General features: G+C 40.7%; 3 protein-coding genes across 3 annotated transcripts; 1 reads left to right on the forward strand and 2 right to left on the reverse strand.

Moving 5' to 3' along the window:
* Positions 1–105: 105 nt before the first annotated feature.
* dnajc28 (DnaJ (Hsp40) homolog, subfamily C, member 28) lies at positions 106–3237 on the forward strand. The gene is made up of 2 exons (XM_068736380.1): positions 106–253; positions 1418–3237. The coding sequence occupies exon 2, from the start codon at positions 1431–1433 to the stop codon at positions 2592–2594; it is 1164 nt and encodes a 387-aa protein (XP_068592481.1). The 5' UTR covers positions 106–253; positions 1418–1430; the 3' UTR covers positions 2595–3237.
* Positions 3238–3240: 3 nt separating this feature from the next.
* On the reverse strand, positions 3241–3657 carry LOC137891653 (potassium voltage-gated channel subfamily E member 1-like). Its single transcript, XM_068736381.1, has one exon. It carries the CDS (start codon positions 3649–3651, stop codon positions 3241–3243), a length of 411 nt encoding a protein of 136 aa, XP_068592482.1. The 5' UTR covers positions 3652–3657.
* Positions 3658–8284: 4627 nt separating this feature from the next.
* On the reverse strand, positions 8285–13818 carry si:ch211-225p5.8 (uncharacterized protein LOC555567 homolog). Its single transcript, XM_068735922.1, has 5 exons — positions 13471–13818; positions 12281–12447; positions 11361–11595; positions 8930–9089; positions 8285–8609 (listed from the first exon to the last, which is right to left on the reverse strand). The coding sequence occupies exons 1-5, from the start codon at positions 13511–13513 to the stop codon at positions 8564–8566; spliced, it is 651 nt and encodes a 216-aa protein (XP_068592023.1). The 5' UTR covers positions 13514–13818; the 3' UTR covers positions 8285–8563.
* Positions 13819–17833: the final 4015 nt, after the last annotated feature.

The following is a 17833-nucleotide window of genomic DNA, read 5'->3' on the forward strand; positions in this document are numbered from 1 at the left end:
TGCCCCCCTTCAGGTCTACGGGGTCTACATGGCTGCAGTATTCAGAACGGAGCGGTAGAGGGCGGTAGAACAACACGAATTCATAGAAATGCGACACGAAGAAGAAGAAGAAGAAGAAGAAGAAGAAGAAGAAGAAGAAGAAGAAGAAGAAGAAGAAGAAGAAGAAGAAGAAGAAGAAGAAGAAGAAGAAGAAGAAGAAGAAGAAGAAGAAGAAGAAGAAGAAGAAGAAGAAGAAGAAGAAGAAGAAAGTCCCGTATGTAACGACAACAAGCCACACACACACACACACACACACAGGTGACCTCCTGGTCTTCTTTAGGGTTTAAAGTTGTAGGTCATGTAACGTTAACTTGACTTCAATAATGTCCCGTAAACAGGCTTGTTTTCTTCAGTTGTCAGTGTTCATTGGTGTGTAATGTGTTGTTCTGGATTAACGTTAGTTTAGTTAACCTCTCGTCGGTCCGTTACCCAGCTAGCAGCGACTCACCCATCAACGTTAAACTCAGTTGTTTCAATCATGTAACGTTGGCAGTTATTGATGTGGATTTGTGTGACCAACGTGTAATCTCGAGCCTGTCCGTTAAAGAGAAAATGTATCTCAAAATGTGCTCGTACTGTGATTTTTGTGTGATTACTGTTGACACTTCTCTTTATGCATTTCTTTTTCTTTAAACGACTCTTGGTAAATACATGTAATATACAGTGTATTTGTCCATGCAAAGCCTAATTTACATAAAACATGACAAATATCCTTATTTCATTACTTATAGTAAATGTTATGTATTGTCACCTTCATCAAATGCATATATCCCATTTTATGGCAAAAAATAAGGGTTACCACTTCAGTAATGTTTTACAAATTGGGTTTTAATAAGGTCAAAAGAAAATATAAAATATTTGACGAAATATATATTGCAAATATATGTACACACACAGCTAAGAGGTCTGTGAGCAATGAGGATATAAAGTCAACAAAACCAAAGTTAAGTGTGACGTCATTTTTAAATGTGGTACATATTTCTGAAAAAAATAAACTACCAGCATTATGTGTTAACAAGGAAATTCATTATCATGAAAAGGGAAATACACTGAGGTAACCTATATTTTATTCAATAAATATTTCTTTATCACCCCCAAATTGGTTTGCAGACAGATGATATTATTATTATCACCAAACCAGAGCCAAAATAAAAAAAGGATGAAATGTAAATCCAACCCCAATTAACTCAGATTGCAAAACATCCATTTGTACTTCTGTTCAATTCGGATACATAATTTCTTCCTGACAAAATATTGACTTTGTTATTTCCGTAAGATATATCCTACCTGACAGAATGAGCTACCTTTCTTTGGACATCATTTATATGACTGGTTGTCTTTTTTTTTTTTTTAAATAAGTTGCTTTTCAAATCCACAGGAGTGTGCCAGAAATGAGCTGCGCTTTCCATCTCCTGGTTTCCCGCTGCGACTTCTACCATGGCCGTTTTCTGCTCGTCTTGTCTCCAGGGTCCCTGTTGCTGCGAGCGCTCAGCTCCGTGCACCAGATCAGCCGCAGCCTGCGAGAGAGCTACAGGCTTCTGCAACTGCCTGACAAGGGACCCAGCAGTCCTGTGCAGGTGAAAGAGGCCTACTTGCGCCTCGCCAAAATCTATCACCCGGACTCGGGGGCTCCGACTGCAGATGCAACGCTGTTTGCGCAGGTTGAGGAGGCCTACCGTGCTGTGCTGGCACATCAGAGCAAGACCAAGCTACCTGATGGAGGGATGGACGTGGACGATGAGGATAAGTTAAGAGGTACAGCACTTCCACACAGACACTACCTCAACTACGAGGGTGTGGGTTCGGGCACGCCCAGCCAGCGTGAGCGGCAGTACCGGCAGATTCGTGTCGACCGGGCGTCCGAGCAGGTTTTGAACTACCGGCAGAGGGAGCACGAGAGGGCAGCCGCTGCAGAGGGGGCGCTGGTGGAACGGGACATCCGTCAGCGCAGCCGAAAGATCAAGATCACCCAGGCTGTGGAACGGCTCGTGGAGGACCTGATCCAGGAGTCCATGGCCCGAGGAGACTTCAGGAACCTGAGTGGAGCTGGAAAGCCCCTCAACAAGTTTGAGTACAATCCATACGCTGATCCTATGACCCACAACCTCAACCGCATCCTCATAGACAATGGTTACCAGCCACCCTGGGTCGTCACACAGCGCGACATCCGCGAGACCACTGCTCACATCCGAAATAGGTTACTGGCGGGGAGGGCCAGGCTCGGTGACCCCATCACCCCCAAACAGCACAGCCAGTGGGAGCAGCTGTGTGCATCTGTTGAGGAGGAGTTGGTGAAACTCAACAAGACGGTGGACGATTACAACCTCATCGTACCGATGCTCAACATGCAAATGGTTCACTTCAGTCTGTCACGAGAGATCGACCGCGCTGAGAAAGGAGCCCGCCAACGCAGACTGGAGCAGCAGAGAGAGAGAGAAGAGGAGAGGGAGAGGAGGAAGGAGGAGAAGAAAAGATCCAACGCAGTAACGAAGCCTAAAAATACCAAACAAGGCCTGATGTCCTGGATGAAGAATTTGCTCAGATTGAAACACTAAATCTCTAAATCTTAGTGAACAGAAAATGATTTGAGATCAGCGGTTTATTTTTATTAATTTTTATTTCAAACATTGCCTGGAGCAATACTTCAGACAGACTTGTTCACCTGCTTATTTCTAAAAACTCTGAATTAAAGTCGGAGACGAAGGTGCTACTTTACCGGTTCTACTCTTGTGTTCCTGCTGCTGTTGTCCAGATATGCAGGATTGTCAGCAGGTGTTTAGACGAAGAGCAGTTTTGGTGCAATCATGGTTGTTGGACTGTAAAGTGAGAGGAACTGCACGTGTTGATAACGAAAGATTACAACATGAGACAATTTTACGATTGTGTTGTTTCTATGAAGTTCCTGATCTGAAAATGCAAACCTAACACTGTAAGTTTTGGTTGCTTGGTCACGTTAAAGGTTTAGGTAATTAAAACAATCTTGTGTGACAATATAGTGAGAGGAACTGCAAGTGCTGATAATGAAGATTACAACATGCAGCAATTTTATGTTACAAGTTGTTTCTGTGAAATGTGTGATCTGAAATCACAAACCTAACACTGTAAGATGTTGCTGTGTGGCATTAAAACTAAAGGTACTCCAAATCCTTGAGTTTTACATCTTTGACTGTGGAAAAGGTTTCAATAGCTGAATGTCTCATTCTAGTCTGGCAGCTGCTCCAGGGTTGCAGGGTTGCAGATGACGATGGGCCCCTTGCTGCTGGCTCCGTTACCGGCAGCTTCCCTGTGCAGCGCCTGAGCCACGGCCCAGGACGGAGTCGACACCTTGGTCCAGTCGTGGGCGATGTACTGGTGGTACGGATCCTGAGAGCTCTCCAGCTTCTTGGAGCGAATGTAGCTGAACATGATGCCGAATGTGAAGAAGCTGAACATGCCAACCACCAGAAGGATGTACATCATGCCCTGAGACTCGCCGTGGGCCCTGGCTCCAGCCACGTGGTGGGTAGTGTAGTTCTGATGCGGCTGTGGAGACAGGATTCTGGTGCTGTTGAGGCAGTGCTGCAGGAAGGAGAGCAGGAGCGACTGCAGCTCGGTGGTGTTGATGTGGGACATGCCTGACCTCTGCTGGACGTTCAGCAAACTGAGGAGGAAGAGGAGACCAAAAGATTGATCTCACAGGCAAGATAACACCCCTACTTGATCCCTGCAGAAATGATTCTATATTTCACCATAGTGTTTTTTTTATTATTATTATTTTGTTAATATATTAATTATTCCCCCTAACCGGCTCACAACAGCCCAAGAGGCCACAGACAAATAAGAAGATCATGGTTTCTGAGTTGGAGATGATTGAATTCGCTGCTAAAAGATTTGTTTTCTGTTAGAATCGACTTTGATAGAATGAGTGAGAAAATGACCCACAACTCACAGTGTTTTTAAATACATCCCATTTATCCAGAATGTATAAATATGTATTTAAGTGACTCTTTGATATGTCATCATATGTCAAAATAAGATATTAGAACTGTATTCTTTGACTCCTACCAACAAACCTGAGCTTGCATGCTGGATAACCACCTTTTCAGAGTTACCTGTGGTGTTAGGAGAGTGAAGGTGATGTGATATAGACATGGTCTCCCTCAAATGATGTGTACATCATTATTCAAGCTTCGTTCAGGAGAAAGAAAAGCCTACCTTTCAAGGATCTGGAATCAGTTGCTGCTGAGATGATCGATCGCTTCAAGTCATGTATCTCCAGTAGGACTAGAAGAAGCTGGTCTCAAACTAGACCTCCAAAAGAAGCTACACCTTACCCCCCCTTGTCTTGGTCATAATGTGCCCTCCTTCATGCTCGAGCTTTTATGTGGAGGAGATATGCAGCATGTTCAACTTGTCAACACTTTTAATGAAATGAGGAGGTCACAGGGCAAGGACAACAGCTCGGTGTAGTGAGGCAGTAGTGTAGCAGCTTTAGTGTAGATGAGCATGTTTGTTATGATATTGTCTTTACATAAGACCTGAAGTGTTTATCTGCTACGAGTCATGAAAATCATTAGACAAATATGCCAAATTGGCTTTAATGTATTTATTTAAGGGCAAGTCTGCCCACAAGTAATCAGGGACGAACAAATATTAAGATTTACTTGTTGATAGTTTCCATCATCCGGTGTGGCTCAAGGCTTGTGTTAATACCCAGTTTGTGAAAAGTGCATGTGGTTGGTTGTATTGTCTCATGTTAAAAACATGTTCACATTTTGCAGGGGGGTGGGCAGGAGGTGCCGATGTCGGGCTGCAGAAGGAGAACAAAGCTGCATTCAGACCGGAGGTAGTTTGGACTGTCTGCAGCACAGCTCAGACTAGATTGAGTTACAGCACAATCACCTCCAAATGTCCTTTAGCTTGTGTGTGTGTGTGGGTGTGTGGGTGTGTGGGTGGGTGGGTGGGTGTGTGTGTGTGGCCTGAAACCTACAAAAAAGTGGTATTTAAGATACAGATGTATGCACGTGTATATGTTTGTACTAGGGCTCTCCACGGCCAAATAAGTTCTTCACTGATTTAGATTTTTAGATTCTTGACTCAGTCAGTAAAACTCTCCACAAAGTATGGGGTCAGATCAATAATTGTAAATGCAAACAGAAAGATTCACAAATGCGCACAGAACAATTCACAAATATATTCGATTTACAAATGCACACAGAAGGATTTACAAATAAATTTGATTCACAAATGCACGCAGAACGATTCACAAATATATTTCAGCATTTGTATGTATTTGTTTGTGGATTTGTATGTATTTGTTTGTGGATTTCACTGCATTTGTTTGTGGATCTCTCCACATTTGTTTGTGGGTTTTTTGAGACTCCCCTGCCTGGCCGGATTCACAAATGCGTTTTTTTCAACATGGACCTATCTGTAGCCAATCAGATGTCAGCCTCATTTTCAACCAATCACATGGTGCAGCTCCCCCCTCCCCTCCCCACGAATTATTCGCCTGACGAGATTACATACAAAATCTATGCACAGATGCGATGACTAGAGTTACGTGAATTTGCGCGGCGCGTTTGGCGCGGCGCGTTTGGCGCGGCGCGTTTGGCGCGGCGCGTTTGGCGCGGCGCGTTTGGCCGCTAACTGAGTTGAGCGCGTGCCTTTTGCTGTCTCATTCCTTCACACATTGTAATATTTGTAGACACGTTTATTTTATGTCCTTTCTTTCCATAGAATAGGTAATGTATTTAACGTCTGTGTAGAATATATTTAGTGTTGCTGATCTGACGTTAAACCGCAGTGAAAAAGTACAGAGGGGCAAACAGTACCTCTGCCTCAATGAAGGGGGCGTGCGAGAGCCCACGGGTCGGGTTTATCGTGTCAACTACACAGAGCAGATCGACCCAGACAGGAAGTCAGACACCGATAAGGGATAGAGCATCCGGTCATTTTTCAAAATAAAACACTGCGCAGCCAGATCGCGGCGCACACGCTCCCAGTGGAATCAAATATGTACTTTACCTATGTGTGTGTGTGTGTGTGTGTGTAAAGAATGCTGATATGAAATATGAAAAACAACCAGTAGTCAATATGCAAGTTGCCAATTGAATGGTGATTTAAGCTACTCTATTGGGTTCATATATTTGTAAATCTGACTCTGAAAGAGTCAGTGCCTCACCAGTCACGATCCTCACGGCACGTCACTGGCTCTATGATACTCATATTAATAGAGACCGGACCAAACTTTGTGTATAAATATGTGTGTAAACCATATGGTACAAACAATGAAAAAGACGCTGCCGTATTTACGCCGAGATGACGCATTTTGAGTGTTGACGGAGCTGCTACAATGCTAGCACAGCCTAGCACTGATCGATCCGAGCTCCATTGAGAAAACAAGTATTTTAAAAGTTATTTGCTTGTCGTCTTGCGGAGAAACAAAACATGAATTCAGACTTTTTACAAATCATTAGTAGTTATTTCGGCATCCCTATTTGTCCGTTTATTGCAGTTAAATCACAGCCAAATCTGTTTATTTGGGGTTCATACAGCTGTAGTAAACCAGCCGACGGGTGGCTTGCTAGACACGGTGAATACAGCTCGATAAAATTCACGGAGCTCCTCCGGACTATGTTATGAACCCAGACATGACGGTGTTCAGTTTCCCAAGATATTTGGGACTTCCACAACAAGTACTAAGCAGAAATATAGGTTATTTTGTCCATGGTTGATGGCGGACAGTTGAACGGCTTCCAGGACGATAAGCCACGCCCCCTCTCCGGCGCGTCTAGCGCGATTCTTGCGAATGAACACAAATGGTCCCTGGCGAGACCGGCGGCACGAATGACGCGATTAATTCGCGTCGCGTTTGTTGTGAACACAGCACGCTGGCAGCCACGTGGGGAGGGGAGGGGAGGGGAGAGCTGCGCTCATGCGATTGGTTGAAAATGAGGCTGACATCTGATTGGCTACAGATAGGTCCATGTTGGAAAAAAACGCATTTGTGAATCCGGCCACAGCAGGGAAGTGTCAAAAAAGAAATCCAGATCCACAAACAAATACATACAAATGCAGAAATATATTTGTGAATCGTTCTGCATGCATTTGTGAGTCAAATTTATTTGTAAATCCTTCTGTGTGCATTTGTTAATCGAATATATTTGTGAACTGTTCTGTGCGCATTTGTGAATCTTTCTGTTTGCATTTGTGAGTCTTTCTGTGTGCATTTACAATTATTGAGACTGATCTGACCCCATAACAAAGAATCACAAAAAGCATCACTTGTGTTTACCGTCAGATGTGTTGATAAGTTTCTTGGAAATAAGTCCTTCAGCATGAAAAAGTATTTTAATTGACGACTAAAGAAATCTCAGGCGACTAATCTACTGATCAGCTAGGGTCAGCCCTAGTTTGTACTAGACACAGCAAAGTTAAGAAATCAATGTTGTATTTTCCCCAAAACATTTCAGACAAAGTATATTTTTAAAAACGCATTACACAGAATTTGCACTAAAAAACATGGCAGGCAACATCCGGAAAAACAAATGTAACCCTTCAACAGTGGAGCATCGTCAATGTTGACACCAATAAGGTCAATAAGGTCATTCATTTCTGCGTTTAAGACTTTACCAACAATGCAGCAGGTACAGTGGACAAAAAATGATTTACAAAAACATTTATTTTATTCAGATACATTTACAAACGTGGACAGACACTAAAAGGGAAAAACAGATAAGATTAGTTTGACTAGAACAGTGTTTTTGCCTGTTGATGTTGGTAATTAAAGACATCCTGCTCACAGGGAGAGACGTCAATGTCACAAAGTCAGGGTTGCTGTATCCACTCTCTCACGTTAAAATCTCAAGATATAAAGATATAAAGATCAGATACCTGGAGGGTCATATTAATTACATTGAAGAACTCTCATTTGGCAATAAGACCGGTCATAATTCAACACATAGAAGCCTCCTCTCTATTTATTACTTGTAATTTTCGAATTATTGTAAAAACATTGAAAAGATGGGTTTTTTTGTGCCGGTTCTGTTGCGTAGTCAAATAAGGTGCGAACGAGAAACTTAGTTGCTACAAAAGTCCTGGGCTGCGTTAAATATTTACCCACCTCAGCTCAGTGAGCCACCAGTTTGCTTTAAGCCATTCAATTTAAAACTTTTACAAATCCACAAATATCAAACGTTCAATACTTTAATACCTGTTTCACTGACATCTAAAGGAGATCTGCCATCTGTTTCTATTTACACTTAATCCTACAGGTTGCAAATACGACTGAGCGAGACCAAGGCGTTCAAAATCCACCTCTTATACTGTAATCGTGTCCTTGCTGAGCAAAATCATGGTACAGTAATGAAGCTTGACTCCTGCAGAGATGATCATTTTACCTGTCGGATTCCAAATATAAAGTGAAAAAACAAAACAGTTATGGCGAAAAAAAACATGCTTTCACATGTGTCACATTATCACATTTTCCTAAATCAGATTTTGTCCAAGCCAGTAAAGATAAATCTAATGCTCTCTGGTGACGTCACTCTAGCTGCACCCCGTCACAGATGTCTTTTGATTCTAACAGCCTGGAAATAAAAAAGAAAAAGAAAAGATTAATTATTTAGATGTGAGAAACAGCAGCAAGAAAGTACATTTTGCATATTCAGCATTTACAGGTAGTCAAATCAAATTATTACAGGTGTACTGTGTGTATTCTACAACATGTGGGATGCTGTTTTTGTTGCTGTTTTTTAATCAAAGGCCACATTGAGGACGCAAGAGGATCTCTTATTTAAAATGCTCATCTTCCATTCTCAATGTAAAATGTTAGTTAAGTCACCATTAATAAAACTGGCAACTTACTTTAATATACAGTAATACATCACATTGAAGACAAACTACTCACTCTGCCTGAGCCTTGAGAGCTTTACGGGCATCCCGAGCTTCGTGCTCCTCCGAAATCTTCTTGTAACAGTAGACCAGAACCACAATGAGCCACAGCTGCAGAACCACGATCAGCACGTACATCATAATCTCTGAGACCACCACTGTCAGCTCCCGATTGGCTGGGAAAGAGGAACCAACAGTGAAGAATTACAGGGGAAGCGTGTCCACCAGGTTTACGAGTGTGTCTTCCTTCATTCATGACATGCATTCATGGCGGATCTTGAAGGGGTCAGCCAGCATTACTTCAGGGGAGCTGCAGTTCCTCAAATGGCCACTAGATGCTGACTGCAAAAAAATATGTTTATTAATGTATTTATTGACCAGGGACAGTGCACATTAATCAACATTTTGGTTTCCTCCGAGTTAGCTAGAGAGCTAATTTCGGTCTGTAGTCCCTAGGCAGGTTATTACAAATTAGTGACCTAATATTATCAGTACAAGTCAACAGCAAACACTATAGTACAACACTGTACCGCACAATACAACAGAATATGATACAATACAATAAAACACAAAAATAAACTAGAAAAAGTAGCAGATTTGTAAGAACAATGAGAGTATATAGTGCCAGAGATGAGGTCGTATGATTACTCGTGACTGCAGGTTTTGCGTTAAGCCATCTCTTCAGTTTTTGTTTAGAGGTGAGGTAATTAGTGCTTTCTGTTAACTCAAGAGGAAGACTTTTCTAGTTGTGGGCTGCTCTGACTGAGAAGACTGTTTGCCCAAACTTGTTACGTCTGTATTGTACAACACAGTCCTCAGGTGTTCTCCCTTGTTACCCTGCCGCTACTATCCTTCCTCATTATGAACTGATTCGGTGTGGGAGGTGCATGTAGAACCGTAAAGACAAGGCAAGCATCTGCAAAATGTTTAAAACTATTGAAATGAAAGAGATTGTACTTTTGAGCTATATTGCAATGTGAGATAGCTATTGCTAAGTGTTTTTAGTGTCTGTTGGTAAAGGAACTCAATAGGTTTTAGCGTTGTCTTGCTTGCTTGTAAAAAAGTATGTTATGTTGGAAAAGATCATAACATGCATACAGAGTTTGGCTGCCTCTGTTGTTAGCTATGGTCTTATATGGCTAAAGTTAGCCAGGTTGAATTTGAATTTGAACTTCAACAAAATTATTTCTTGAAAAGAAAAGTCAGAATTGTTTTTTAAATTCATTGTCAAATGAATTATAATTTTTTACATTCTTGATGTACAGAGGATACATCCTTTGAATGATTAAATGATTAAATTACTTTGGTGATCCTCTGACTTTTCCTCTGCCACCGTTTGGTCAAAAATGTCCATTTAGCCACAGAAATATCTCAACATCTATACGACAGATTGGCCCAATGTTTGGTTTTCATGGTCTCCAGAGGAGGAATCCTACAGAGTTAATACAATACAATTTGGTGCAGCTCGTTCATGGTCTCTGTGAACAGTGTGCTAAATACCCGTTCACACACAGACTTAACTTCAAGATATTTTGCTATTGAGGCTTTCAGGTGGTCTGAAGTGTCAATCAAGGAGTCTTGGAGGTATTTCACAAATTGTTTGTGAACTTTGGAGGTCCCCAGACTTTTTATTCCACCATCAGATCAAAATTTTAATTTTCAAAATCAACAATTTGTCCTTCTTTGCAAAGAGTGTTACGGCCTCACAGAGCTGCTAGTGGGGCTGTTGACTTCGTCCTTTTTGTAAAGTCTTTGGGAAGGATTCACATGCCCACACACAAATAGTAAAGGCCTGACTCTGATAAAGTACTGAGAAATTGTCCTTGACAGAACACTCTCCACTCTGTCTTTCCTTTTAGAAATGTCCTTCTCCTGAGAGATTGGCTGTTTGATAGAAGCAGTGGAATGAAAGCACCGTTGACCGTGGACCTTTTTCCCCGGGTTATCATCTAATGTTACGCAGAAAGTCCTCTGGATCCACACACTGATTAATTGGTGTAACATTTGCAAGTGAGAGGACAGGGACCCAAGGTCTTATATTTAGGTATTAAATGGTGGACTGACAGGAAAAAAGGTCAATGCAGTTTTTAGAGAGATAATACACGGAGAAGAAAACTTACAGATAGTGGTGGATTATATAGTATATTTTCTAAAAGTACTGCACTTAAATACAGTTTTGAGGTGCTTATTCTTTACTTGAATCTCTCCGCTTAATGTCTCTTTCTGCAACTCCACCCCATTTCAGAGGGACATATTGTATTTTTTACTTCTTTACTTGAGTCAGATTAGAGAAAAATACAAATCAGTGTGGTAGAACTCTGTTGTTTCATATCTCAACAATCATCTCACAACTCCACGAGATTCAGGTTGGGAACCAGCTACAACAAAATAATGCTGCTTGTGCATTGATGACTCAACAGCCTTTTCACAGGTACACCCCACCTTACCTACAGCCACCACGTTGAGCTCCACCTCCTTCACCACAGTGACGGGCTCATCATACTGCGGCAGGAAGAGGTTGCGGTTGATTGTGCAGCGGTACGTCCCCGTGTCATTGAAGATGACGTTATGAATGTAAATGGCTCCAATCTGAATGTCGCTGGTTTTTGTCCCATGCCACTCCAGACGGTCACTGAAACCTTCGTGGAGGATTTCGGCACTGGGGTGGTCATAGTGGAAAATCTGAGTAATGGAAAAGAATGGATATTATTTTATGAATATTCCTGTAATTCAAGGAAGGCTTGCATGCATCCCCTCTTTTAGATGCCCTGCTCTAAATACAAGTTATTATACGTACAGTACTACAACTTCCTTTATACTGCATATGTATATGTAGAAATATAGTAAATCAAATGGTGGATAATGTAGCATGTCTGAAAACAGAAGAACTACTACAAATATTTTATTAATGTGCAAGTAATAATATGGTATTTATTTGGTTCAATGCAAAAGCTCATTTAAAATGAACATCTGTTTGCACATTTTATATATTTATATATATATATATATATATATATATATATATATATATATATATATATATATATATATATATAAATATATATTGACAAAAAGCATACATCTGGATTTCATGTATTTAATGACCGACTCTAAAAATGTCCAGTTAACATCTGTCCAGTTTCCAAAGTTCACGAAGAGCTGACATATTACAAACGTAGAGGAGTACATGAAAGACTTAAAAGTAATTAAAACAAAAGGCCTAATAAAATGTACTTCCATCTTTGATAATACTTCATTGCACAGTTTCAGAGTCCTTAAAGACACCTTGATGGTAAAAGAGAGCCTTTCTAATTCTCAAACCCCAAACCAGATGTAAAAGCTCTCTCAAAGACTTTGGTGGACTCACATGCCTGAACTCCTCCTCTGCCAGCGGTTTGAAGTGCCAGTCCACAGTGCTCCGGGCAGACACCTCCTCTCTTCTCTTACAGGAGATGCAGCCCAGCAGGAAACCTTCTCCTGCCACGGCTTCAGTCAGGGAGTCCACCTCCGCACAGCCGCCATGGCACTGAGACACTAAAGACGGAGAGGAAGAAGAGATGAAGACACAGCAGTAGAAAATGATGTAAAAACAAGAAGCAGAGGTAAAGGAGACAATGATGCAAGAGGGGAGAAGTAAGAGACGACGAGTGTATTATTATAGTGACAACTTTTCAATCGTCATAAACTTTATCTCCCTTGATAGGATAATATGTTTACGGAATAAAATCGTATATCTGTCTATAAATTGATGCTGGACTCTAAATATATTTGTAACATAATGTAGTGAAAAGATGTTTTCTATTTATTTGTGTAGCACCTACAGTATCTACAACAAAGCAAAGGGCTTACATAAGACATAAAAAGGAAACATTTGGAAGCAACACGACAATATAAAAAGACACATATCATTATGATTTATATACAGTTAAGTGAAATAGAAGATATAGATAAAACGAACAGGAAAGTAAATATTACAGTCTAGTTAGAGTGATCAATGTGAACAAATAGTACAAAGTTTAACTACATTTTTAATTAATTTGATATGAATAAATACAATTTTTTTTTAAAGAATTTATCAGCCAAAAATCTGTCTCCTATGATCAAGCTGATTGTATTATATTGTATTGAGGAAGGTGTGAATTAGTCTCAGTCTCACTTTAGTGCTTCACAAAAGGCAGGTTGAATGTAAATGATTTATTTAAAAAATAAATCAAGACAGATTCACTTATCTATTACTCATTTACGTTTTCATATGAGAGAGTTTTCACATTTAATTTACAGTGACTGCATTGCTTGAGATTTGACCAATCATGCTCAAACACAGGGTGTTCAAAACCTTAAACCGTTTTAATATAAATGCACTTTATAGTCTATTAATAGCCTCTGATACAGTGATTAAAATATAGCCCCTTTTTAAAAAAAGATATCTTATTTTATGAGAGAAAGCTCTGAGGACCCTGAAAAGAAAGAAACTTACTGTAAAACACACAACTTCAACCACCAACATCACTAGCTTCTCATAACTAAAGGTAAGGACATTAATGATTTTGGACTTACCTAAAAGATTGAAGACAACTAAAAGAGTGAAGAGGCAAATCATTTCTGCTGGAGCAACTTGTGGCCAGCTGTTGGACAAAATGTTGAACTTTCCTCGACATAAACCTGTGAAGAACTGGAGAAATATCTGTGGCGTTTGCGATCACATTACTGACATAATGCCTCCTGATCCCTGATTCATTCTGTGGTCTTCATGACAGCTCACCCTTTATTCCAGTGTCAGTCCATTAGTTCAGCGATCTTGCATTTCACAAGGGCCAAAAAAACGACTGAAAGCCTCGGAACACAGAAAAAGTTTACTGAAAAAAAAAACTTGAGTGTCCGTGTTTCTTTACAAGTAGTTTTAAGTCTCCCCTGCAGCCCCTTCTGACTTTAAGCCAGCTAAAATTAGAGTGTGTGAATCCAGCAGAGTTGGAAGTTGTGAGTGTTGAAAGCCTTCAGGAAACCTGAGATGTTGACACTTGATCCGTGACTACAGCTTGACCGTCTGAAGCCGGACTACAAACATGTTGTTTTTTTTCTCATTTAGGTAAATTCTCTCAGGGAAACTTTCCAACATCTTCAAAAAATGTCTTTGTTTTTCTTTTTTTAGTGGTGCTTTACCTTTGCGTGCCTTAATATTATCTTTACCAAAATGTATTCATACTTTTGTATTTGTTATTGAATAGAAAACACAAGCAGCAGGTCCGGCATGCAAACTCGACCCCGACAGGTTTTGTTAAACAAATCCTTTCAGACGAGCACATGTAAAGGGATAGCTATACCGACTGTAACTTTAACAATGCAACATGGAGCTTTTTTTTGTCTGTAAAGGCTCTGATCTCCTGTCCCTGCCCACAGGTCAGAGCTCATGGTCAGCTGGAGAACTACTGCAGCAAGAGATTCAGTTCTTCGCTCAAGGACACTCAAGCAGAGAAGCGTTTGCTCCAGTGTTTCCAATGTTAGGTTATTAGATTAGACGTGCATGTTAGCATCTCAGTGATTCAAGCAAGTCTGTGCTCATGAAATGAAGTTCTCTGAGGATCTGAATGCTTTCTCTATAGTTCCATGCAGTGAACTGACTTCGCCTGGTGTTTTAGGTCCAAATCTCTCCCCGTTGAAGACCAAAAACTAGATGCAGTCACGGATGTGACGGATGTTGAGTTGTTTGTTGTCCAGGAACAATCTGATTAGTGGGATGTTTTCTGTTTATCTTGTCATGTCAAAGTGTGCTTGGGTTGTTTGAAAATTGACAGACTGTTTCCAGCCTTGCTTTCTGACCCACAGATCTCACCGGAAAGATGCAGAATCTGAAATTCAAAGGGGATCTCTTCAAGAGGTCAATATCACTCTTCTCGAATTTTCTTTTGTTTAAATCGAAAGCTACTTTAGTTTAAAAGACAGCAAGTGCTAGGGATTGTGCACTGAACATTAAGCATGTGCTAAACACATTCAATTTGTCCTACGGTAACTTGTTTTGTGTTATGGAAACGACAGTGCTCATTTCCTATTAGACTTAAAGATTTGAAAATGTTTTCATCACCACAATTATACAAATACAAGCTTCATTTCATCTACTGTTTCTCTGTTTACTCGTTAATTTATACCAATAAATCATTTCACTTCCTTCTGGTTCGGTTACTAAAACCATAAACGGTCTCATCCTGTAACTACGTAGCCTCTCAGTTTTGATATATGCCATCAAAGGGTCTGACAGTCAGTCAATGCCAGTTCGCCGGTCAGAAAAACAAGGCCACTGAAGTCAAGGCTGATAAAACATTGACATTGACCGAAGGGGCCTCAACGTGCCTGCTGACTACAGTGACAAAGAGATTCACGGGGTCAGTACAGTCAGCAGGTTGACGTGATGAATGTAATGAGTTGTTAAGGGGGGGGGGGGGGGGGGGGGGTGGTGGTACCATGTCACATGTCAGATCAAATTAAACATGTCCCCCTCTGAGGTCGTACAAACATAAAAAAAAAAGAAGATGTACAGTGTACATGCGTAGGATATAAGCTGTGTTCCTGAGCTGTGTTCCTGCCAGCCAGGCTGTGTTTATGTGCTTGTGTTGGCTGCGTTGGAGGTCATGTGCTGTAACCAGATGACACAGTGAAGCACTTGATGAGGGTCCTTGCCTCTTTTAACCTTGTGGTAGCCTGCGAATGATAATGACAATAAAAAAAAAAAAATCAGTCAATCCTGAAAATTAACACACACGATCAAGAGAGGTTGAGAGAAAGACCTTGGATTGGCACCCATACACGAAGGGGGGAAACTTCAAGGAAATGTTGACATATGATAAGGTGTGCTGTGTATATAGGGGGGTGGGCTGCACCTTTGTGACCCCACACACGTATACACACAGAGAGTGACACACCTCCTTTCTGGCTATGCTGGCGATGTTTCTTTATTTTTAGCACAGATCGAGTTTCCAGTCCCCCGATTCAGCAGCCTGAGGTGCTCAGCAACACAACTCTCTGTATCCTGCAGCAGTTTCTCGCCCTCTTGGCTGCATGTGTAACACGGACGTTGGTTCTCGGAGACGGTGACGTGTTGATTGCAGGAGTCGGTCACATGGAGTGAGTAGACAGAGGATGCCTGGTGAACCTATGGAGAATTTGAAATTGCAAAGTCATTGTGATGCTCTGCCATCGATTTGAAAGGATACAGAGGCAAACTGCTGGCTGAAAAGCAAAACTGACAGGCAGGTAAAGGCAATTACATTACAACAATAGCATTTCAGGATATATGTTGTTAAATACTATTTATACCTTTAAAAATGTTGATGATAACTCTGACTTTATTTCTACCAGGGCTGTACATTTCTCTGTTCAATAGCTTCTAAAGTTTAATTGTTCAAATGTGAGGATTTCTGCCATAATGTGTATTTTTTTTTTTTTAAAGTCTGGTACATTGAGTCTGAAACAAGTGGTTACACAGGATGGCGTGTAGGCACCAGAATTTGATCAAGTTGAAGTAGTGCTTGCAGTACACTAAAACTGTTCTTTTCAACCCACAAGAGCTGAAATAATTTGTCAATTAATCAATTAGCTGGTCAACACAAATCTAAGCTACAGCTTAAAAATAGATTTGTTTTCCTATGTGATAAAAAGCGTAATGTCTTTGGGTTTTGGATTATTGGTCAGACAAAACAAGTAATTTGAAGACATCACTTTGGGCTTTAGGAAACTGAAATCAACATTTTTCATCATTAACACACAGTATTTTAAATGGGGTAAATTACTATTACTTTCTCGATAACTCTGGAAAATGAATTGAAAAATGAATCAATAATAAAAAAGAATCAGCCTAAAATCGACCATGTTCACTTTCACATTTAAGTTGATCTGTATAATCTGTGGGTGGATTTTAAACCCATTTGCACCTGTATGTTAAAATCTCAGAGTTCATCTGAAAAAGTATTGTCAATGTATGTTCTTTTGTTTTCAGCTTCAGACAAGGTGAATTGTCATTGGCCCCGTTTACTGTATGTGTCCTGTAGGAGAGGATATCCAATCTCTTACAGGCTGCATCCTACCAATAATAGTCCATGACACCATATGAAGCGATGCTGCTGCAGGAGGCGAGGGGTGAGATGAACACACACACACTATACCACACTGCCGTTTTGTTGCTCCTAAAAAAAGAGAATATCTGCTTTATAGGGACTCACAATCCTCAACTAAAGTTTTAAAGCAATTTAGTGAGGTAATGATGAGGCAAGTTATCAGGTTACAAATGCCCCAATGACTGCACAGGACCATGTTAGACACTAGGGGTCGCAGTCGTTATGCCCATTGATTTCGGTCAGCTCCCTTCAAATAAACTCAGAAATTATGTTTAAACTGTGGATTTACCTGTAGGCCTACTCAGTGGTTATTATGTAGTTTACTGAGAAAACTCGTTGAGGTGACATCATGTTTATTCTATAAAAATCCGATTACTGACACGGCATGGGACCGCTTCATGTGTATCTCTGCGACATGTAACAACAGGCCCAATTCACGCCTGCAACGTGGATGATTTGATTTGATTTAATCGGGAGGTCATAGTTGTTGAAGGATAAAACACGTGTTCAATGGGGTGAGTTTGTTTGATGTCAACACTCTGACTCGTCTTCTTCTTTCGCCACATCCTCTGGACAGTTATTTTCCCGGACTGTACCATAAAGTTGGTCGGAGGGGTGATCGTCTTCTTTAGCTGGTGGCTGTGTACATTTCATTACACAATAATGGCTTTACTTTCATACATTTTAAAATGCCACAACTGAAAAAAACTCAATGGCTTTATGTATTATTAGAAATTCGTTGCAGGGCGAATGTGTTTTTTAAATGAAACTGATAGTACCCCCCCACGTACTAAGTTAATAAGCCGACTGATTGG

Source organism: Cebidichthys violaceus, unplaced genomic scaffold, assembly GCF_023349555.1.
Source record: "Cebidichthys violaceus isolate CVI_PGR_0920_01 unplaced genomic scaffold, fCebVio1.0.p SCAF_7, whole genome shotgun sequence".
Taxonomy (NCBI): domain Eukaryota; kingdom Metazoa; phylum Chordata; class Actinopteri; order Perciformes; family Stichaeidae; genus Cebidichthys; species Cebidichthys violaceus.